Below are 23,418 nucleotides of genomic sequence, written 5' to 3' on the forward strand. Positions count from 1 at the left end.
TATTTTTACAATTCTTAAGTTTAACAAATTCAATATTGATTAGTTTAATTAGTGTTCGGTCCTGTCAGTACTTCATAGCAATATACAGTTGGGGTCAAAAGTTTACATACACCTTGCAGAATCTGCTAAATGTTAATTATTTTACCAAAATAAGCGGGATCATACAAAATGCATGTTATTTTTTATTTAGTACTGACCTGAAGAGAAAATAATAGTTGAATTTATAAAAAATAACCCCATTCAAAAGTTTACATCCCCTTGATTCTTAATACTATGGTGTGACCTGAATGATCCACAGCTGTTTTTTTTTTTTTGTTTTGTTTAGTGATAGTTGTTCATGAGTCCCTTATTTGTCCTGGACAGTTAAACTGCCAGCTGTTTTTCAGAAAAATCCTTCAGGTCCCACAAATTCTTTGGTTTTTCAGCATTTTTGTGTATTTGAACCCTTTCCAGCAATGACTGTATGAGTTTGAGATCCATATTTTCGCACTGAGGACAACTGAGGGACTCATATGCAGCTATTACAGAAGGTTCAAATGCTTACTGATGCTACAGAAGGAAACACGATCCATTAAGAGCCAGGGGGTGAAAACTTTTGAACGGAATGAAGATGTGTACATTTTTCTTATTTTGCCTAAATATCATATTTTTTTTCGTTTAGCACTGGCCTTCAGAAGCTATAAAAGATATTTACATGTTTTCCAGAAAAGACAAAATAAGGTAAATTTTCCTTAATCTTCAAATTTAAAACGTTTTCACCCACAATTAAATTCTAAATAGATATTCCAAACATACAGACAGAGTGAAAAATGCAAATAACAAGACAACATCATATGAACTGGGTTTTAAAAAATCTTTATGTGGCAACAAATAATTCCACATATATCATTTACATGGTAACAGCTGTCACCACAGAAGTTACTGAGTGCTTTTATTTACAAGAGAAAGTGACTAAAGATAATAAATGTTACATTTTCATATTCTTTCCTTTTTATTCCTACCCATAGGGTAATAGGTCCACAGTACCTTTGAGTGCATTCAAGAACACACAAACCTAGGTTAACACTTTTCGCTTCCTAAGATCATACAAAACTGGATATACAGTTCAAACACAGATAAACAATGCAAAGGGACACAATGTTACAAAGCTACAGAAAAGATTTCTAATATTCTCCCAGCCTCATGCTGGGGTAATTCTGCATTTGTGTAAAATGAGAAATCTTACTTTCACATTCGCATGCAACAAGTACTGACACAAGTGGCCCTTATTTGTTTGAACTCCTATGACGTACGTGTTCTGGCAGCTGACCAACAGGGCGTTCTGAGATAAAATATTAAGGCATTTCTTCCTGGTGCTGAGAATGTGTTGTGTTTATGTTAGACACAAAAACCCCAATATGGTGTCATTTACATCACCGCTTGACGTCAAATGCTGTCGTTCTGTGGTAACAGAACACCGCGAGATGCGTAAATAATGTTGAAACAAGGTCAGCAATCAAAGCTTTTGCACGGTAAATGAGTGAGTGGTTTATAACGCTCATCGTGAGAGAAAAATAAAAAACAAGCAGGGAAAGGCACAACTGGGACACTGCCTTTTTGTCACTCTCACAATGATTGTGATTCGAAAAGAGTTTCATTGGCAGCTTGCACTGTAAACACTGACCACACCAATAAAAACATCTCTGACACAAACGTCATTCCCACTCGAATACATTCTCTGTAATTATGTTAAATATGGGCTGCTGCTGGTTTATCTGTCCAGCTTTGCACACGCAGGCAGGCATCTTGTCCTGGACAAGGGTTGCAATCATTTTGCCCACCCAGTCGTGGCCTCCCCGTTAATATAGGCGAATCCTGGAAAATGTTGCGCGTGCTCGTATTCAGAGTTCCTGCGTGGGGCGAGAGGGGAGTACATGTCTCCGGTGGAGTAGCGTGACGTGTGGACGGTAGGACTGGAGTAACAGCTGTTGGCCGAGGGCACATCCGGCCATCGGGGGGTCACGGCGCTCGAGTGTAGAAGCGGAGACCCGCTCATCAAACAGGACTCCATTCTTGACATCTGGCTGTTGAGTGGATACTAAAAAGACAGAGAGAAAAATGCATGAGGACTAAATATTAGAAGTGGCTCATGTGGAGCATTTTCTAAGCAAATTGCATTCTGTCTTTATGTTAATAAAGACAGTCATTTTTTGAGGCCATGCATAAACAGTGTTTTTGCAATGCAAAGTGAAGTGCCGAAAACATCCTTATCCACAGTCAAATCACTGTATCAATAAAATAATATTAATAATAATAATATAACAGCAATAAATAAAATAATACAAAAATGAAAATGATTATAATATTATTAATAATAATGACAATAATGGAAAAAATACCGAAAAAATAATAATAACAGTAACAACAATAAAAAATAAATAGTAGTAGTAATACATTTCTTTAATTTTGATTTTTAATATAATAAAGATCAACAAAAATACTAACAATAATAATTATAGCATTTAATATTAGTAGTAGTAGTATTAGTAGTAGTGGTATAGCACCTCTTTATTTTTAATTTATGATATATAACAATTAGAAGACAAAGAATAATAATATTATAATTTCAATTATTATTATTGTTGTTGTTTATATTTTGCTATTATTATTTATTATATCATAAATCAAAAATAAACACTATTATTAATAATCTTTTTGTTGTTTGTTATTTTAGCTGTTATTAAGCTGTTATTATTATTATTATTATTGTATAAATAAAAAATAAAGAAATGACATAACTCTACTACTATCGTAACTACTACTACTAATTATTATTATTAATGTTAATATTTTTGTTGTTGTTTTTTATTATTAAAACTATTATTATTATTTTATAATAAATACAAAAATAAAGAAATGCCATATCACTTCTACTACTTTAACTACTATTACTAATTATTATTAATATTAATATTTTTGTTGTTTGTTATTTTTGCTGTTGTAATAATAATAATGATATATAATGATAATATAATGATAATAATAATAATAATAATAATAATTATTATTATTATTTTATAATAAATAAAAAAGAAATAACACTACTACTACTTTAACTGCTACTACTAATTAAAATTAAAATTCATATTTTTGTTGTTATTTTTGCTGTTATTATTATTATATTTTATAATAAATCAAAAATAAAGAAATGCCATTCCACTACTACTACTAATTAATATTATTAATTAGTATTTAATTATTAATATTAATATTCATATTTTTGTTATTGTTAATGTTATTATTATTTTATAATAAATAAAAAAATAAGAATGTCATAACACTACTAATACTAATTATTATTAATATTAATATTTTTGTTGTCCTTGTTTATTATTATTATTATTTTTATTATTATTCAGATATAGAAAACGGACTGACTAAACGGAACATACATTCCTCTATTTTACATTGTAAAAAAATAAAATAAAATAAAAATGTACTGGTTATTTTCTGCCAGGACATTATCTATTCATTTTAAAGACAATTCCATTAAGCCTGAAACGTAACGCAATAAAGAGCAAAATTCAAAATACAAGTAAAGCATCTGTAAAAATAATAAAAAAAAATTCCTTCATGTTAATACATCGTGCCCAGTTTTTATGGATTTCTTTTTTTTTTTAACAGTATATGCACTCAATTTTTTTGGCTTTTTTGTGACTGTTAAAATAATGCAGCAAGACTATCTCATAACTTAACTAAAGTGCAAAACAATTCAGCATAATTTGTACATCTGTTCTGCATGCAAAAAAAAGGCCTTTTAAGTTAGTATAGCACTTTCTTAAAAGACCCCCAGAAGGTATTTTTGTTGCTGTTTGCAGACCAAAAACAGACCAAAAACAAAACCGTGCATGTCAGCTCAAGATGTGAGTCTATATAAAACACTCTGTTCTCTCTGGGGAAGTCAGCATAATCTTCACTTGTCTCCTCTCCATTGCCTCCACCAGAGCAGCCCACTCAAACAAAGCACGGACATTGTATCCATTTTAAGTTGACGGAAAATAAGTGGAAGTAAAAATCTATAAGTGCTCTCGAAATAGAAACCGTCTACAGTCAGAGCTTTTATGAACGGCTGCGGGATGGAAAAAACTCAGGCGGGGTCACAGACCGAGATGTGTTGCTCGGTGACCTCTTGTTCATGCAGAGAAAAGAGACCATTGAATAACAATATTTTAATAAACGCTTTTCCATCTGGATCTCCGGCCGCTAGTTGTGCTGTGTGAGGCGGTCATTGAGTAGATAGTAGATAGGGGGGTCTCTTGGCTCTAGCCGGTCCACCTTTCAACACTGCTTCTGAAACTCTGAGGCGCAGCTGATCCCCCATTACAAAGGCAGGCTGGGCCAGAGAGCTCTTGACAGGAAATTACCATCACACCCGCTTTGGCATTCAATATATGTGACGCAGAATCCTGCCTCCCCGTCCACAACCCAACAGTTTAATTCAACCATTCACACACTCTCTAACTCAAGCACTATACAGACTACTTAACATTCAACTGTTCAACTATAGTAGCATGCAGCATGAACATTTTGTATACACGTAGTATACTAAAATGAACATTTCACACACTGAAAAAACAGTGTGCGTTGCTGTCTATGCAGGGTCAGAAGGCTCTCAGATTCAACAAACATATCTTAATTTGGGTTCAGAAGATGAACAAAGGTCTTACGGGTTTGGAACGACACAAGGGTGAGTAATTAAAGACAGAATTTTCATTTTTAGGTGAACTATCCCTTTAACAAGGCTTTTTCAGGCCAACATTCAACGTTTTATAAAGTAATGGCAGCATTTTGAGATTTACCAGTGCTTTTATAATAAACTTTAACCCCAGGGTTCTCCAGAGGTTTAACAAAGACAATTAACTGAGCTTTTTCAACCTTTGTTCTCATTCAGAAGTGAATACGCTTTAAATACATATGCTAAATGACCTGTATTTCTGATCAGGAGTTCAGCCTATTAGCCTAGTCATGTGTGCTGAGGTAAGCAAGCATTCTCTATCCATAAACCTCTGTGGATAACAGTTACTGGGACATTTCAGATGCTAATGACAGTAATACATCAAGCACCATTCACATTCACACAAGTATTCTTCTCTCAGTTACAAACCCTGTATAAGAGACAAGGATGGAATACACTTTCACTCTAAATACTGGGGAATACACACCCATTTCAATCTGTTATTAGGTTTGCTTTCTTAATGTTTGCTCATGGCTTTATTGTTCACGATTCATCTTTAAACAAAACAGTTTGCTTTTGTAGTTTTTAATCAGGTTTATGATAAAATTCAGTGGATAAAATAAAAAAAGTCCAAATTAAAATGTATTTCATTAAAAAATGAACTTAAATGCACATAGAAGCCTATTTCTGTCACACAGGAAAAAAAATCATGCTTTGATAATCATAAATATGACATAAAAAAAAAATAATGAGATACTGTACTTAGATAAGCCAAAATGAAATAAAAAAAAAAGTTGACAAATGTGACAGTCCTAAGATGTAACTACTGTAAGTACTATAATAATTATGATAAAATTATATGAATTTAAAATAATTAAAATAATTGCTATAATTTTGACTTTTTATCATAATGACTTAATTTCTCATTATTTTGGCTTCATATCACATAATTGTGCCTTAGTATGTCATAATTTTGACTACTATGAGTCATAATTATAAGATAAAAAGTTAAAATTATGAGTCAATTGACAAAAAGTCAATTTTTTGCCAATCTCAAAATTATGCCATTTCTCTGCCTTATGTCATAATTATGATTTCTTATAAATGTGATTTAAACTGAAACCTTTTTTCAGACCACGTGTTGTGAACTTGAAAGTGTTGTCTGAGAAAAGTGTGAAACTACACTATGAGTCAAAAGTCTTTGAACAGTAAGATTTGTAATGTTTTTAAAGAAGTTTCTTCTGCTCACCAAGCCTGCATTTATTTGATCCAAAGTACAACAAAAACTGTGGCATTTAAAAATATTTTTGCTATTTAAAATAACTTTAATATATTTTAAAATGTAATTTATTTCCGTGATTTCAAAGCTGAATTTTTAGCATCATTTCTCCAGTCACATGATCCTTCAGAAATCATTCTAATATTCTGATTTGCTGCTCAAAAAAACATTTATTTTTATTATTATGTTGAAAACAGCTGAGTAGATTTTTTTCAAGTTCAGAAGAACATAATTTATCTAAAACATAAATCTTTTGTAACATCACAAATGTCTTTATCATCACTTTTGATAAATTTAAAGCATCCTTGCTAAATGAAAGTATTAATTTCTAAAAGATTTTTCCAAAAAAAAAAAAAAAAAAAAAAAAAAAAATGTATATATGAGATATGTTTTTAAATATTTATAATAATAATAATAATAATAAATGTTTCTTGACTAACAAATCAGCATATTAGAATGATTTATGAAGGATCATGTGACCAAGACTGAAGTAATGATGCTGAAAATGTAGCTTTGATCACAGAAATAAATTACATTTTAAAATATATTCAAATAGAAAACAGTTATTGCAGGCTTGGTGAGCAAAACAGACATTTTTGAAAAAAACATTAAAAATCTTACTGTTCAAAAACTTCTAGTAGTGTATATTCTATAATCATGTATTTTATAAACAGTTCAGACATTGTGGATTAAAATAATATTGTTTGGTGGGAGGATCCTAACCTGTGCGGAGGTCCGGTGATATGAGGAGTAGTGCAGAGGCGTGGGCAGCCCTGGTTCGTGGGTTAAACTGGAGTACTGACTCTGGATAGCATGATGGTGCTGGTTTGCGTAGCTGCTGTAATTATAGCTGCCAGTATACCTAGAAAAAACACATTAAAAACATTTCACAATCCACACTGTAATGTCATATTCAGCACATCGTCTAATGTCTTGTCGTTTATTTGGGGGCTCACCCGTGTTCATCCCGATGTGGGTAAACTGGCATCCTGTGGGCGGATGAGGAGCTGTGTAGAGGGGGTCCACCTCTCATGCAGGAAAGCTGGGATCCGGGCTCGGGTGGGCTGCCACCTGAAGTTGTCACTGTGTATGTAAGGGACCAGGTATATGACTGAACAGCTCCTGGCACATACACAGACATACATATACAGAGAAACGTGTTTGGCTTGTTAATTAAATAATCTTACTGTGAGATGCTTTAATGGGTGCATGGAATGGAGCTGTGCCAAATGTGATACTGTGATGTGAGATTTGAGTTTTAGAATCAGTTTAGGGTCAGTTTTACAGCATTTACCTGTGGTAGCTGATATGCTGGTGTACTCCGGAGACTGGGCTGAATTGGGGGAACCCACTGCTGGTACACCCACTGAGTGAACAGACTTGGCGGGAGAGTAAGGTCCAGGTGACGTAGATGTGGGGGTGGAGCCCATGAGCATGAGTTCTTCCCCAGAATCCGCTATAGTAGTACAAAACAAAAGTGTTAAAGTGAAAGTGATTTTGAGCACGTGATTTTCTCTGCTGCAATCACCACATGTTTTGAATGCTGATGTGCTCCAGCAGACATCGTAGCTATCTTAAGCAGATTCCTGGTCAAACAGTTTAGAAAACAAGACACAAGAAGTGCATTTATTTAGTCTTAGAACATATTTATGACACACACTCCACTTTAGCACCAGGCACTAGTAAAACAAGCGTGGAAAAGGTACAGGTGACGAGGAAGCTTTACTAGAAGCAATTTATGTTTACATGCTTATCCATGCAAGTATTAAATATGACACAACAATATCCTGTTGACAAATGAGATATTGTCAGGCCATATGTCAGTAAAAACTAATTTGTCCCTCTTGTCAGCCGTTATACTGTGCTTGTAGCACGCACACTTCAATTGCACACACGTCACAAATTTTTCACAAATGCGTGTCAGATCCGTGTCACATTCAGCAGCAGTAGCTCTTAAAGTAATAGCAGTCAAATGAGCCAATAATCCAGCATGTGTACATTTTGGAATATCACTAACAATATGTAACTTATTTCTATATTAAACCTTATTTAAATCTGTAAATTTCATAGTGAACATGCATATGAAACCTTAACCTGAAGGAGGACATTTTTAGATCTATAATTAAAGGTCTGTTACTTGCTAAAAAAGTATGAACTATACTCAACAGAAGGTATGTACACGATTGTGTACAACACAGCGTGTTTTGTTCATATTGATAATTAAAGGCCTTGAAGAAGAAGTTCACTTTCAGAACAAAATTTTACAGATAATGTACTCACCCCCTTGTCATCCAAGATGTTTGTGTCTTTCTTTCTTCAGTCGCAAGCAAATTATGTTTCTTGAGGAAAACATAGTGGACTTCAATGGTGCCAGCATGTTTAAACTTCCAAAATGCAGTTTAAATGCAGCTTCAAAGCTGTAAATGATCCCAGGGGAAGAAGGGTCTTATGAAAAAAAAGAAGGGTGTTTGACCCTCCTTGCACATTCACTTTGTAAACAATGGGTCAAGTACTTCTGCAGTGATGTAGGACAATTTTGAAGTTGGAGGAGAAAATGAGATGGGAGTTTTTTGACATACCCTAACTGTTTTGACCCGGATTACACAAAGTTTGCATACGCATCGCAGAGCTAGACAAGACGAGCATTTGAGGTATATAAATTGTACATTTTGTTTTTGAAAATAACCGATTGTTTTGCTAGATAAGACCCTTCTTCCTCAGCTGGGATTGTTTAGAGTCCTTTGAAGCTGCATTTAAATTGCATTTTAGAAGCTCAAACTCGTGGCCACCATAGAAGTCCACTATATAAAGAACATTAATGAAATGTTATCCCCAAGAAACATAATTTCTTTACGACTGAAGAAATTATCTGTGAATTTTAGTTCTGGAAGTGAACTCCTTTAAAGAAATTTGTGTATCAATTTTAAATGTGTGTCATTTATGTTGTAGAAACTCTCTTAAAGTAATTCCACCCATAGAACTCATGAAAACTACTATTTTAGTGACAAATTAGAATTCTGTGTTGGTCTCCAGATGAGTGACCAGCTCTATTTCTTGTATCAAATGGATCTCACCTGGTGTCCCCTCTCCTTTCATAGCCCTCATCAGTTCATTGGCTCTCTCCTGGCAGTGTAGAGACTCGAGCAGGTATAGTACGTAGTCGTCAAACATCAGGTGGATCAGATGGAATGAGCCTATAAATACAAAAACATCCTATTTACCATAAAAAGTTAATGTATTCTACCAATTCAAGTCTCTTGTCCAACTTGCAGCCCATCAAATGCAATTCAATGTGAATCTAATTGATTAACACTAAAGCATTTAAATTGTAAAAGCTCAAATTCAAGTCAGAACCAAACTAGCGTCCAACCATAAACACTACAGAGTTACTGAAGCATATGATGCTTTGAGTCCATGTTCTGAATGAGATGGGGGAAAGAATTCATAAGGAGCATGGCACAATCCTCGCATTGTGTTAGCAACTCCAGCCACTATGTGCATAATAAACATTGCGGCTATTCAGCGGACTGGGCGCAATACTGCCCGGTCATAAAATGGGAAGAAGGGGGAAAGACTTGGTGGGGGTTAGCCTTTGTTAATTAGCTGTTTTGTACAGAGAGCTGCATTATCAAAACACTGCAACCAGCTGTGCCTTTGATATTCACAGACAGAGCTGACGAGGAGGGGGCCTTTACCTCTTTTATGGCCCTTCTTTCAGTTACTTTGCCATGGACAGCTAGGTGGTGTAAGCCAAGAGTTAGCGAAGCTGCCATCTTAGTTAAAAGTTGACACTTGAGAAACTTTTAGTTAACTTGGCAAACCAAATCAGTTATAAGAAGATTTGTATTCTCGTTGACCAAACGGTGCAGTCTGACTCACCGAAGCTGGGTGCGCTATGTAGCGTCATATCCCGGATGACTCTGGTCCCGAAGCACGACCACATGAGCAGGAACTGCTGAGCTACCCTCTTCAGGCATCCGGGTCTCTTCCCCGCCACCTAAATGGAGTATTACCATTAGAAAAGCCTGGGGGAGGGCACAGGGGCCTTAACCTTTGGGTCCACACTGGGGTCTAACCCCCAAGAACGAAAAACATGTCAACAAGTCAACTATTTGATTTGCCCCTAAGGAAACACCCTCCCATTGAACTATTGTCTGGTAGGTAGTCAAAGTTCCCATGGAAACCAGATTTACAAGCCCATATCTGGACTATAATGGGCACGAAAAGGGGCCATGAAGACATTATTAAGTTGGGCAATTGCATCACGAAAGGTCTTAAGTATGTTGTGACGGCATTTAGAGTCACATGGGTTGGACACCTGCGGTTTAGTTTGGATTGGAAAAACATATAAACATTTCATGCTACTACAAATACATTTACATATTATGTACTTAATAAAAATAGCCTGCATTTGTATTTTTAGTATACTAAACTGCTATATTTACAGTCTGCTAAACTGGAACAACTAATTTTGTACTTAATGCACTTTTTAAAGTAGTGCTGAAGTCCAACTAAAGATATACTTAAGTAATAAATAAGTAATAAAGTAATAAGTAATAAATCTGATTGTGCTAAAGTGGAACTATTGCAAGTACACTTAAAGACCGATATTATTTAAAGATCATACAATCCTTATCAATAGTAACATTAAAACATATTTTAGGCTTAATATTAAGAAATGGGCATTGTGCACAAGTAGTACTCCAAATAAAGTTTCATTACAATTTTTATATCAGTAAATCTCAAGCGATACGTCAGTAAATATGTTAACGGACTTGAACTATATTTAGTATAAAATAAAAGCATTTTAAATCCATTACTTTTTATTAGGGATGGGCTATGAAAATATTAAGCTGCACAACTGTTTGCAGCACAGTTAGTAACATGATAGTAAGAAGAATTGTTTTCTGAGCAGCAAATCATCATATTATAATATTAGTATTATGTGACACTGAAGACTGTAGTAATGATGCTGACAATTCAGCTTTGCATCATGGAAGTAAATTACATTTTAAAATATATTAAAATAGAAACCAGTTATTGCAAATTGTAATAATATTTCCACAATACTACTGTTTTTTATTGTATTTTTGATCAAATAAACAGCTTTATCTACATAATGAAAAATATCTAGTTATCATACTGCAAATTAAGTGTAAATTAAGCATAATATGAATTTTATGGTCTGTACACTTACCCTCACGACACATCTCTCCACCATAGAGTCCAGCCACTCGATGTAGGCTTCAATGGGTGACTGGTCCTCCAACAGTCTGTCAAATTCTTGGTACACTTTGAAAAACAACAGAAAACGGATTCGATTAACAATATACACTCTTAAAAATAAAGGTTCTTTATTGGCTTTATTGGTTCCATGAAGAACCTTAAACATCCATGAAAACTTTCAAATGAAGAAAAGATTCTTTATAGTCAAAAAAGGTTTAAAACATTCTTAAAAATGGTTCTTTTAAGAGCTGTTCACTGAAAGGTTCTTTGGGGAACCAAAAGTGGTTCTTCCATGGCATCACTGCAAAAACACTTTTAGAAGAAATCATAAGCATCCAAAAATAATAAAGTTCTTTTTTAAAACAAAAAAGTTGCTTATATGTAATTGCAAAAATACTTCTGGCACAGACTTGAGATCTCTGTATGAATTGCAGAGAGAAGGAGGAGCCCAGAATCCTCTTTTGAGGATGACATGACAGAATCTTTGAACTTTGACCTGATCAGTCATGTGAGGGGCTGACGCTGAAATGAATTTGAAATGCTCCTCAGGGTGTCAAACTGTGAGGGTTAACCTCTCAGTGTCTGTGGTTAGAGCTTGACTCTCATGGTCGTGGGAATGATTCAGCGCTGGTTGACAGCTACTGTGTGAAATCCCCAACATAAACCAGCAGGGCTTTTAACACAGCGCTGCATGTGATTCTGCTGCAATAACACTGCACTAAACTAGTGAAGCATTCGGAATGAAGCCGGCTAGGTCTTATCTAATACTTTTTCATTTAAATCTTACATTGGATGATAAGTCTCCTCTGGTCCTCTCTGGAGTCTTCCATTGTATAAAGAGTCTGTTTAGTGATGCTGTTAAGGTCTACGTTTCTCCAGTCTTCAAGCATCTGAAAGGTGATGTCTGCACTGTGGATCACGGTTCGAGAGGCCTGCAAGAGCAAGTTTATAATTCAAATTTCAACCTGCACTATCGTATACATTTGTGACCCAGGACCACAAAACCAGTCATAAGGGTCAATTTTTTAAAACTGAGATTTATACACAATCTGAATAAATAATGAATAAGCTGAATAAATAAGCTTTCGGACACTATTTGGCCGAGATACAACTATTTGAATATCTGGAATCTGAGGGTGCAAACAAATCAAAATATGGAGAATCTATCTTTAAAATCGCTTTTAAAGTCCAAATGTTCTTAGCAATGTATATTACTAATCAAAAATTAAGTTTTGATATATTTACGGTAGGACATTTACAAAAAATGTTCATGGAACATGATTTTTACTTAATATCCTAATGATTTTTGGCATAAAAGAGAAATTGATCGTTTTGACCCATACAATGTATTTTTGGCTATTGCTACAAATATACACGTGCTACTCAAGACTGGTTTTGTGGTCCAAGGTCACATTTGTGATGCAGGCAGAATAGGAGATGGAGAAAAAAGTTTATTTATATTTATTTTTATTTATAATATTTAACATAAAATTGCTGTGTACCTGACAGAGATGGTTTAATGATGTTTGTCGTTTAAGTATCTGGGAAAATCTTCTTGACACTGAGAATAAAACATATATTTGTTCAGACTTAGAATATCAGAAAAAAAAATCATTTTGATGTTTTTAAGAGTATTGAAAATATTGGCACATACGTTCAAATTTTATGTTGCGCAAGTTCTCAGGCAGGTCATGTAAGGCCACCTTCAGCCACTCGTCTAGCTGCTTGGCAAACTTCCTGATCACCTGAGTGAGGCTGCATTATTCAAAACACATAAACAAGGATATAGTGTAATATATGGACATTACACAGTACAAAGGATGCTCTGACGCACTGAAATTTTTAACCTTTTGTCTGAGGAAATAAAAAAATAGGAGTCATGCGTCATTGACAGGAAAAAGTCAATTCCACTTGCTCAAATATTTGAAATGCAGATAATGCTAGCAATTAGTTATTTAGCCTAAGGAGAGGCTATTTGACAAGTCCATTTGACAAAAGTTCCCAGCTTCCTCGTCTATTTTCTTGGTGAGTAACTAATAAGTTGAAAATACCATAAGTCTAATTTAAAAATCTATTTAAAGTTACAGCAGGTGTCTGCATCTCGCTCGCCTCCCCTGAGCCCACTGAGTTTTAACAGACACCCTAAAGTTTGGTGGGGAGTAATTGAGAATGAATAGATGAAAATCACGTGAGAGAAGGCAATGCCTCCATTGCAATATGATTGGATATGACTGGTTATGTTGGGCTGTGACTGGTCCATGTGATAAATCCCGCCTCCCGCGTTCACAAATCAGCAATATAATGGCGTTAATGGGAAGACTAATAAGTAAACAACTCATACACTTAGATATAACTTTTTTAAACATCAGAATAAGACTTAAAATGGCATGAAAACATGATCTGTGGAAGTTTTTAGTGAGTAATCAGCTAAATCCTCATATTTGTGACCAATAGTTAAAAAAAATAGTTAAAAGTCAACTATTAAAAACAATAGCTGGACGTAAGTTCACAAATAAAATATATTGTTTAAATTGTTACTGAGTTGTTATTTTGGAATAAATGCAAAATGGCTAAAAACACTAACTTGAGATTCATACTTGACTTAAATAAATAGAATATTGATTACACTGTTAATGTAAAAATATAAAATAAAATTTCTTTTCCTTTTCTGATAGTGTAGGCCTAAGTAATGTTTATTTAACCAACTGCCATACCTGCTTTATATTATCAAATTCACTTCATATAGATACAACTTCTCAATCCACCAAATTTCGATGAATAACCCAGAATCAAATCCTTTCATAATTCTTTTCCTCATTAGAGGAGAAGTTCACTTCCAAAACAAAAATTCACAGATAATGTACTCACCCCCTTGTCAACCAAGATGTTCATGTCTTTCTTTCTTCAGTCGTAAAGAAATTATGTTTTTGAGGAAAACATTTCAGGATTTCTCTCCATGTAGTGGACTTCAATGGTGCCCCCGAGTTTGAACTTCCAAAATGCAGTTTAAATGCAGCTTCAAAGGGCTCTAAACAATCCCAGCCAAGAAGGGTCTTATCTAGCAAAACGATTGGTTATTTTCTAAAAAAATTGACAATTTATAAACTTTTTAACCTCAAATGCTCGTCTTGTCTAGCTCTGCGTTAATTTTGTGTATTCCGGTTCATGAGAGTTAGGGTGTGATAAGACCCATCCTTCTTTGGCTGGGATCGTTTAGAGCCCCTTAAAGCTGCATTTAAACTACATTTTGGAAGTTCAAACTCGGGGGCACCATTGAAGTCCACTATATGGAGAGAAATCCTGAAATGTTTTCCTCAAAAAACATAATTTCTTTATGAATGAAGAAAGAAAGACATGAGCATCTTGGATGACAAGAGGGTGAGTAAATTATCTATACATTTTTGTTTTGGAAATTAACTTCTCCTTTAAATATCCCATTTCACTCAGAATTATGTCACACTGAGGAATAGGTTGCATTTAGTTCTGAAAGGTACTGCAGCGCTTTCCAAAACTGCAAGTATGTAAATTGTTATGCACATTTTAACTAAATCAAAATAGGCAGGAAAGGGACTCTCACCTGTCAGGCAGAGCCTGTAGGACGGTGGGCATGAGGACTCCTGAGATGGCCTTGTACAATATGGAGTCACACACACCGACTATGTTTACCACTGTTGAAGAGCCCAGGACAGGAAGCATGTGGGGTGGCATGCCCTGCCAAAAGTGCAACAGGAAGCTCTGGACCTAAACATGAATAAACAATGCGATAAAATGATGAAACTGATCATCCTAAACACTTCCTCATCTCAGCTGAAGAAAAAGCACTAAAATGCAGACCTCATCAAAGTTGGCTCGTATGACTGTATCCAGTATCCTCTGGCAGTGAGTTCTGTACATCATGATAAAGGTTGAGACCTTGTAGAGGAAAAAAACTCATTTAAATGACTTTCCCACAGATAATAATTCACTTAGTGGTAATGATGTCATACCAAATTCATTCTTGACTCATGGTCATGCATTAATAAGACACTAAAAGACTCTAACTCTAAAGAAAGAGGATACAAATACCAAACAACAAAAAAGCTGCTTTCATGAACAATGCCTATTTACAAGCTCTCGCCAAAACCAGTGTATAAAAAGAGGCTTTAAAGATCAGAAACTCACAAACCATTTAAAATTACAGGCGCCTTTTAAAAGCGAGACAGCTAGTGCCCATCCTTTGTCCAATGCGAGATCTTATTATCTACTCGAAAGATTAAGAGTTCGCTAGGAACCAACACGTAAATCCTCCAGGTCCTCATCTAAATCCAGGCCCAGGGAAGGTCCGTCTGACACATGAAAGCAGGATCTAAAGGGGTGTGTAGCGGGCAGGAGGAGGGAGAGGGGGGGGTTGGTGTTGGAGGTTAGCAGTTAGAGGTTTTAGTGATCTGTTTACCTTCTCCTCTGGCAGACTGGCGGGCAGATTTAAGTCTTTGACATTTGGAAAGTCTGGCAGGAGAGTGCCCAGCTTGGAGCGCGGTGAATACGCCACTGTCTGTTTGGTGACCTCTTTCTTGCCCGTCTCGTTCACCCACGCAGCGCCCTTTTTAGAGTACATCACATCGTAGTACTGAGAGCTCTCTTTCACAGCGATGCCATAGTAGTGGTACCTAAGAGGGACGAGCGAGTGACAGATTGAAAATTATAAACGGGTTGTCAGTCATGATTAGAAAGTTTTCATAATCTCTGCACTGGCACTTTTTTATATGCATGAATAACTTTTTTCATATTATCTGTGGGGTGCCCTAGTAAAAAAGTAATAGATTTAAAATGCATTTATTTTATACGAAGTACAGTTCAAGTCTATTAACATAATTACTGACACATCGCTCGAGACTTACTGATTTAAAAATTGTAATTAAACTTTATTTGGAGTACTACTTGTGCACAGTGCACATTTCTTAATATTAAGCCTAAAATATGTTTTAATGTTTCTACTGATGAGCATTGTATGATCTTTAAATAATATCTGCCTTTAAATGCAAAATATTTAAAGTGTACCTAAAGTATACTTGCAATAGTTCCATTTTTATTAAGTAAATAATATGTAAATTTATCTGTAGTATACATAGCATGAAGTAAATGTATTTTAAATACATTTTAGTATATTTATTTTTCACTGCCTAAGATTCTCATAACTGCATTTTTTTTACAGTTCATTTGGTGCTGTAGGTGAGAAAGCATGACCAAAACTTGTGTACTTTTTTTATTGGTATGAAAAATATAATGAAATTATAAATAATTAATACAACTGATCTCTCTCTAATTATAAATATATTTCAGCCAGTGATCACCATAAACTTTGGAAGTGAGCATCTTCTGCACAGTGAAAAAAATAAATAAATAAACAATTAGCTAAATAAATAAATACATATCATTCTAAATAAATAATAACACTCTTATTTCAGCAATAATTAAAAAAAACAAAAAAAAAAAAAAAAAACAAATGTGATGTTTAACTAATTTTTGCTCATTTGTATGGTTGAACTGGACCACCAAAGGTCAGCAGTGACATGAAATACATAGAATATATTTGTGCTGTTTAACAGATTTAATTATTGCAGGTTTGCAGAAAGTTTTTATTTATTTCTAGGAATGCTGAATCTGCTTTTGAGCAAGTAAATTTAGTCTAGAACTACAGTAACCATCATGTTTACAAAATGCATGCAATTTCTCTCAATATGGAAACAAGAATTCTCAATCAATAACTGGAAAATAAAATAACTTGCGTTACTTATTTATAAAAAAAGTAACCGATATTTTATTGTAAATTTAAAAGTAATGTGTCACTTTACTAGTTACTTGAAAAAGTAATCTGATTACATAACTTGGGTTACTTTTGATGCGTTACCCCCAACACTGCTTGTGACCTACATGACAAATATAAAGTTAGAAAAGTTCTTGAACATTGAATAAGGGACTTACTTTGACTGGCCTCTTGTTCCTAGTCTCCGTGTGGTTAACTGAGGAAACTGTTGTCTTATTATCTGTCAGGTAAAAAGAAAAAACACATACATTGAGCATTTCTGTGCACATCTTTAGTGACGTCAGTGTGTTATCTGTTACAACTTTGACAAAAATATCTTCTTAGAATCATACATGTCCAATGACATTTCTTTTCTGGCCAGTTCTCTCTGTGCTTTTTGTCCATGAGCTCCTTGGTCCAGCTCCCGGTGCAGAAAACTTTGCAAACAGTGAAGCTCTCTATTGTGTGGGATGAAAAAAGAGGCCAAGCTGTGAAGTTTCTGTCAGGCTTGGCTTGATAAATGAGCAGACAGGGAGGCAGGTCCAGCTCTCTCTCTCTTTTTTGTCCTGAATCAATGAAGCCTTCCTAAAGGACACCCCACGCTGCTCCAGCCACTGATCTAACATTCCGCAACATCTCACCCTTCCAAATTTCCTTTAATTACACATTAATCCAGGCCCCCTCTCTTTTTCAATATCCTCCGACAGGACCCAGGGGAGCGGGATAAGGGTGTCGGGGGGCGGCTATATGAGTAGGTGGGTTGAGGGGTTGTGGGAACAAGGGTGAACATGTTCATTGTTTATATTGTCCAGCTATGAGTTTGCAGAAGAGGTGTAAGAAAAGACCACTGGCTGTGGCTCTTCATAAGACCCAGTATTATGTCATGCTTTTTTTTTTTGTAACAGATGTTTTCCTTCCTCTTTCACGTGAACATGCATGATCTTTGATGAGAGAAAACTCTATGATTGCCTCATCAAAACTTGACTATCATTAAGGACGGAATATGTGACTTGCGTTGAATACAGGTTATTACCTTCCCGAAGCTTGCAGCGTTGACCGGCTGAGAGTCAAGTTTCTCGCAGAAGTCCAAATAATGCATGTACAGTGCACTGCGAGGAATACAAACACCCTCTGCGATCTCATAATTCTCCTCCAACCTGATGAAAACACAGTTCGGTCAATGCACATGAAAAGCTAGAGTCTAAACAGAGTCTGAAATGATCTTCAAGCAGTGGCCAACGTGAAATTTTAGTTTATTTTACAGACATATTTTTAAGAAGTGCTTTCAAAATGTCTTTGTGCTTACAAGCATATATATTCTCATGTTCAAATTATTTCTCTTTTTATAAAAGAAATTTAAATAGTGTGGTTTAGTGTGAATAGCTTCTAAGACCAATTGTAAGTTTAATTTAAATAATTTTTGATAATAATATTTCAAATGAGAGAAGCAAGTCAGAGAAAAGGGCTTTAAAACATCATATAGACTGTCGGAATACTAGACAGAAAAGCAAGATTCTGTATTATTTGCCGATCCTTTAAGAAGCTATTTCTCTCAGGTTGTAAGTTTGTTTTCCTTTTTGATACTTGAATCCTGACAATTTACAAGCTAGAGGAAAGCATACACTCCATTTGGGAAATTCAACAGCTGTTTTATGATCTAGAATTTTCTTAGACTACACAAGTGCACGATTTGTTTGAAAATGATGTAGCAAATAATGTATTAATGTGACATTTTACAAAATTGAGCATTGAAACTGTATACAGATGGTTATATTTCTCAAAACCACATTATATTTTAGTGACTGAAGCCTTTTGTTGCTATTGGATGTCACTTAAAATGTCAAAGATTTTCTTTTTTGTATTCAGAAATTATATTGATCATTTTACTATGGTTTAAAACCTTGTGTCAGGTGATACTAAGGATTAAAATAAGTGATTTATAAGTGACATTTCTGGTGTAGATTAGACTCACCATTGTAACGTAGCAGGTGTCGAATGTGGCTTAGATGCTCGGTTGTTTTCCTTCTCCTCGTCTTTTATAAAAAGAAAAACAACAATTAGGATGAGTAATTTTTCTTAAATATAAAATATATATAAATATCTTAACTGTGATATAACAAATAAATTACACATGCATTATGGTATACATATACCGTTAAACCAAACATTATACAGACACCAGTTATACTTTTTGATTTTTTTTGCAGGATACTATAGTTAATTTATGTAAGTGAGGATAGCAAAATAAAGTAAACTGTGACATATTATAACCAGTAAAATTTGGGACCAAAAATTATTCAGACACTTTGACCTGACCATGTTTTGCATAAGTGTTTTTTCTTTACTGGCTAAAGTAACCTTTTTACACCACAGACTGAACAAAATTAAGCATTGCTTAGTAACTGGTCAACAAAGTATTGATAGTTGTGTAAATATTATCATACTAACAGTTGTCTGAATTTTTGGTTGACTGTAATCCATTACATACATTTCTATCAAAGTTATCTAACAGATAACTGAGTTCTTGTCATATTTCATAACCATTTTCTAAACTATAGCTAAAAAACTGTGATAAATTTGAGAAATGCTGAAGGTGTCTGAATACATTTTAGTTTGGTTGTAAATATACAAGCTATAATGATTATTATAAAGGTGTCTTGAGTATTTTTTTCTTTTTTAAATACATGTTCTGTCGTAACACTCACATTAGGTTCCCTCTGAAATAATTGTTTGTGTTTCATGCAGTTTTTAAAATAATTTAATTTATTCATGAATATTCGTTAGACTTACTTTCGTCGTTGGACATATTTCCAATAGAAGAGTGACTGGAGAAGCGCTTGCTCTCGCTTTCGTTCAGACATCTTTCAATCCAGCTCTCTGCAAAAGTAAAAATATATACATATGGATATATATTTACGTTACGCTTTTTTTTTTATCGTAGGCATATGTGGCTGTCTTCACAGGATTTGTTACGTCATTTTTCTGTTGAGATGAAAATTAATGTTTTTTTTTTTGTTTTTTTTTTTTTATGTTTACAACCACAAACGTTTCATTTAGCTATTCATTTATTATTTTCTGTGCCATTCTATTTGTATTTAAACACAGCCTAAATATCAACGCCATATGATTTATCCTACTCATTCCCATTCGCAGAAGCAACAGGTGCATGGCCGCGCTGTGGTTTCTAAACTTTACTATTCTTTTTGTTTTTTTGTTTTTTTTTTCCCTTACACATCTTGACAAATTTTGCAAAAGCGTTGAACTGTAAGTGTTGATTTGTATATTCCATATAATTATTCTTGTTAATTTGTGGTCGAGTGCAATAAACATTCGTAAACGTGGCTGTGTGTTATTGCAGCCACTGTCTATAGAGTTGAGGGGCATAATAATGACGGGGCAATTCAATTACAATCGATTGTTCGGATCTTTGGGCAGCTGGGATTCTATTTGAAATGTTTTCAGCAGAGCTGCAGGAATCCCGCATTGTTCCCGAGGCGAATTACAAGCGCGCGCACGCTCAATTGATTCCGCGCGCTCCTCCATGGCCGTGTCGTCATAATAGAACCTTTTTAGCGCCATTCTCGTTTCTGCTATGTAAGTAAGCCGGCTGGTGTCTTTACATCACAAAACAGAAACACTTATAATATAATTCGATTCGAACTTATGTCAATCATGTTTTCCCGCACGGCCCATGGCAACGGTCACTATAGCATCGGTTGCCAAGGCTGTGCGAGTAGACTGGGAAACAAACAGCCTGTGCTGATGCATCACAAGGCGGCTGAAGTTATAAAGTTATGAGACTGAAAACTTTTGTTGGATAAGTTATTTGACAGCCCTCAGAGAACTTACTACTTTAACGGCAGGTGTAAGGTGTGAAGCTGTTTTGACTTGATTTAATATACTTTTAGGAGCGATTTGATGAAATTATTAAGCCTGAAATCTATATTTCTCAACAGATTGCAGATCATAATTTTGGTATCAGAACACTTGAATCAGGCCCAGCTTTGATATATAATAATCAAATCCTTATCAGCAGTTTCAACAGGGGACGATCAAGCAGAATTTATTTAAAAAAATCCTCACAGCCAATTACAGGTATCTCATAACTGGGTTAAGCCTAGTTATTATTATTTTAAATTAAAGATCTGAAAGTTTAATTATTTTAGAAACTAGGAAACAAATTTTCCTTATAGTGACAGTTACTGAGAGGCTAAATAAACCTGAAGCAAGATGGAGGAAAAAGATAAACAAGTTAAATTTACTTAAAACATTAAAGATCCCTTGCATTACAAAATATATTTTAAAAAAGGTCATTATAAATGACGCACAAGAAAAAAAACAGGCTGTTTAAACTATTTATTTGACTGTTTGAAATAGTATTAACATGCTTTGGAATGCCACCTATTTATTTTTATTTTATTTTATTATTATTATTATTTTTTTTTTTGACAATTTAATACAATTTTTGTTGCCATTTTATTTTAAATGTATTTAAATTATTATTATTATTTTATTCATATTCATATTCATATTCATATTATTATTATTATTATTATTATTATTATTCTGCAGCTGTTATTTTGAAGCTCAACATTTTTTTCCTCATAAACTAATTTATCTCCGTCAGCATTGGCTTAGTCAATTGAGATCAGATTTTCAGTCTGTAATTGAATTATTTGCTCTGTGAACAGTTTAAGTACTGCTCTAAATAATTGGATTAAATCCAATTCAAAGGCGAGACTGATCTGAGATCATTTATAATTAAGCATTGAGGATCAGAGTGAAAAAGCATCATCCAAATATGGCAAATATTCAGTAATTTACTTCTATTTATTTTTTATTCTTTTTACAAAACAATTGCATTGAACACATTGAACTATGAGTAACTGTGCTTTTTGAAGCCACATGGAATGTGTATTTTTAAATTAGTAAATAATTTTTTTTGGATGAAACACTATAACAAGACACCTGCTATTTAAATATTATAACCATGCATTGAATATCAGAGTAAAGCAGCATCATCCAAATATGACAAATATTCAATAATTTACATATATTTTTTTCCTAAAACAACTGCATTGAAAACATTGAACTATAAGTTACTGTGCTTTCTGAAGCCACAGGGAATGTGTTTTTTAAAAAACAAAATTATTATTATTATTATTAATTTAATTTTTTTTTATAAAATACTACAGCAAGAAATCTGGTATTTGAATATTATAACCTTGCATTGAGTATCAGAGTGAAGAAGCATCATCCAAAATTTAAAAAAAAGTCGATAATTTACTTCTCTCTCTCTCTCTATATTTTTTTTTACAAAACAATTGCATTGAACACATTGAATTATAAGTAACTGTGCTTTCTGAAGCCACATGGAATGTGTTTTTTAAAAAAAAATTAGTTTTTTTTTTTTTTTTTTTTTTTGATAAAATATTACAGCAAGAAATCTGGTATTTAAATATTATAACCATTCACTAAATATGAAAGTGAAAAAGCATCAATCAAATATGGCAAATATTCAATAATTTACTTCTAATTTTTTTTTTCTACAAAACAATTGCACTGAACACATTGAACTATGAGTAACTGTGCTTTTTGAAGCCACATGGACTGTTTTAAAAACAATATTAATTATTTTTTTTTTTTTTTTTTGGATGAAACACTACAGCAAGATATGTTGTCTAAATATTTTGTACAAATTCTAATGTCTTCAGCGTTTATAGCTTCACAAGAAGCATATTTATATTTACCAGTAGTACAGAGTGCAGTTTCACTCAAGTCAAAACTTGGCTTGAGCAGGTGTATCATTTTCATAAAACTTTTAAACTGCACGACAAACTCAGGACGATGACCTTACGCGAGTTTAGTCTAAATTTAAGGTCATATTGCTATTCCATAAAACCGCCGTCCACTTTACGTAATCCCAAAACTGTGTAAAACAATATTCTCGGCAAAAGAACACCCATCCTGAGCAATTCAAAACGAGGCCAAAAAACATGCCAACTTATCTCTTGGTGAACTAGATTCAAGGTTAAATAACTTTTTCTGATGCCAATCTCAGGTCACACAATCCCAAGGCCCGTTTGGCGTTCCAAAAGAGCCCAGATCCCAAGCGTCCCGATGTCACGGCGGTGCAGCAGGAACCAACCTGTGGAATCCATGTCAGGCTCTTCCAGCAGCCCACAATGCATCCTCTTCCCATGCACGTTCCAGGGGCTCCTCTGAGAAAATGGCTCCGTGCAGGACTCCCCCTCCTCAGCTCCCTCCGTCTCTCCGAGAGAACTGCCCGGCGCTAAGGATGCATAAGATGTGAGGTCCGTGGAGAGGGTGGCGGTGGTGATGGAGGTGGGGGTGTGGGTTGTAGAGGGTGGGAGGGGGGGGGTCACAGACTCCAGAGATCCAGCGGGGGAAAAGCCA

At 34.5% G+C, this 23,418-nt stretch overlaps 1 protein-coding gene across 2 annotated transcripts; it reads right to left on the reverse strand.

Annotated features, from left to right (window-relative positions):
* Nucleotides 1-845: 845 nt before the first annotated feature.
* Nucleotides 846-23,363, reverse strand: rfx4 (regulatory factor X, 4). Of its 2 annotated transcripts, none has more exons than XM_051135809.1 (18): nucleotides 23,150-23,363; nucleotides 19,792-19,878; nucleotides 18,974-19,034; nucleotides 18,035-18,158; nucleotides 17,181-17,242; nucleotides 15,652-15,865; nucleotides 15,054-15,131; nucleotides 14,797-14,960; nucleotides 12,874-12,974; nucleotides 12,722-12,780; nucleotides 12,007-12,151; nucleotides 11,191-11,285; nucleotides 9,873-9,990; nucleotides 9,068-9,187; nucleotides 7,288-7,449; nucleotides 6,950-7,076; nucleotides 6,717-6,855; nucleotides 846-2,077 (listed from the first exon to the last, which is right to left on the reverse strand). In XM_051135809.1, exons 1-18 carry the CDS (start codon nucleotides 23,190-23,192, stop codon nucleotides 1,808-1,810), a joined length of 2,169 nt encoding a protein of 722 aa, XP_050991766.1. In that variant the 5' UTR covers nucleotides 23,193-23,363; the 3' UTR covers nucleotides 846-1,807. The 2 variants fall into 2 exon arrangements, with proteins under 2 accessions (XP_050991766.1, XP_050991765.1); XM_051135808.1 differs by having other exon boundaries at nucleotides 6,950-7,115.
* Between the last annotated feature and the right edge of the window lie 55 nt (nucleotides 23,364-23,418).

Source organism: Labeo rohita, chromosome 18 (assembly GCF_022985175.1).
Source record: "Labeo rohita strain BAU-BD-2019 chromosome 18, IGBB_LRoh.1.0, whole genome shotgun sequence".
In the NCBI taxonomy this organism is placed as follows: Eukaryota; Metazoa; Chordata; class Actinopteri; order Cypriniformes; family Cyprinidae; genus Labeo; species Labeo rohita.

Coding starts and splice junctions, on each gene's coding strand:
- rfx4 (XM_051135808.1), bottom strand. CDS start 23,192: ATGCATTGTGGGCTGCTGGAAGAGCCTGACATGGATTCCACAG. Junction 19,035..19,791: donor AAATATGTCCAACGACGAAA/GTAAGTCTAACG, acceptor TTTTTATAAAAG/ACGAGGAGAAGGAAAACAAC. Junction 7,116..7,287: donor CAGCATATCAGCTACCACAG/GTAAATGCTGTA, acceptor TGTATGTGCCAG/GAGCTGTTCAGTCATATACC.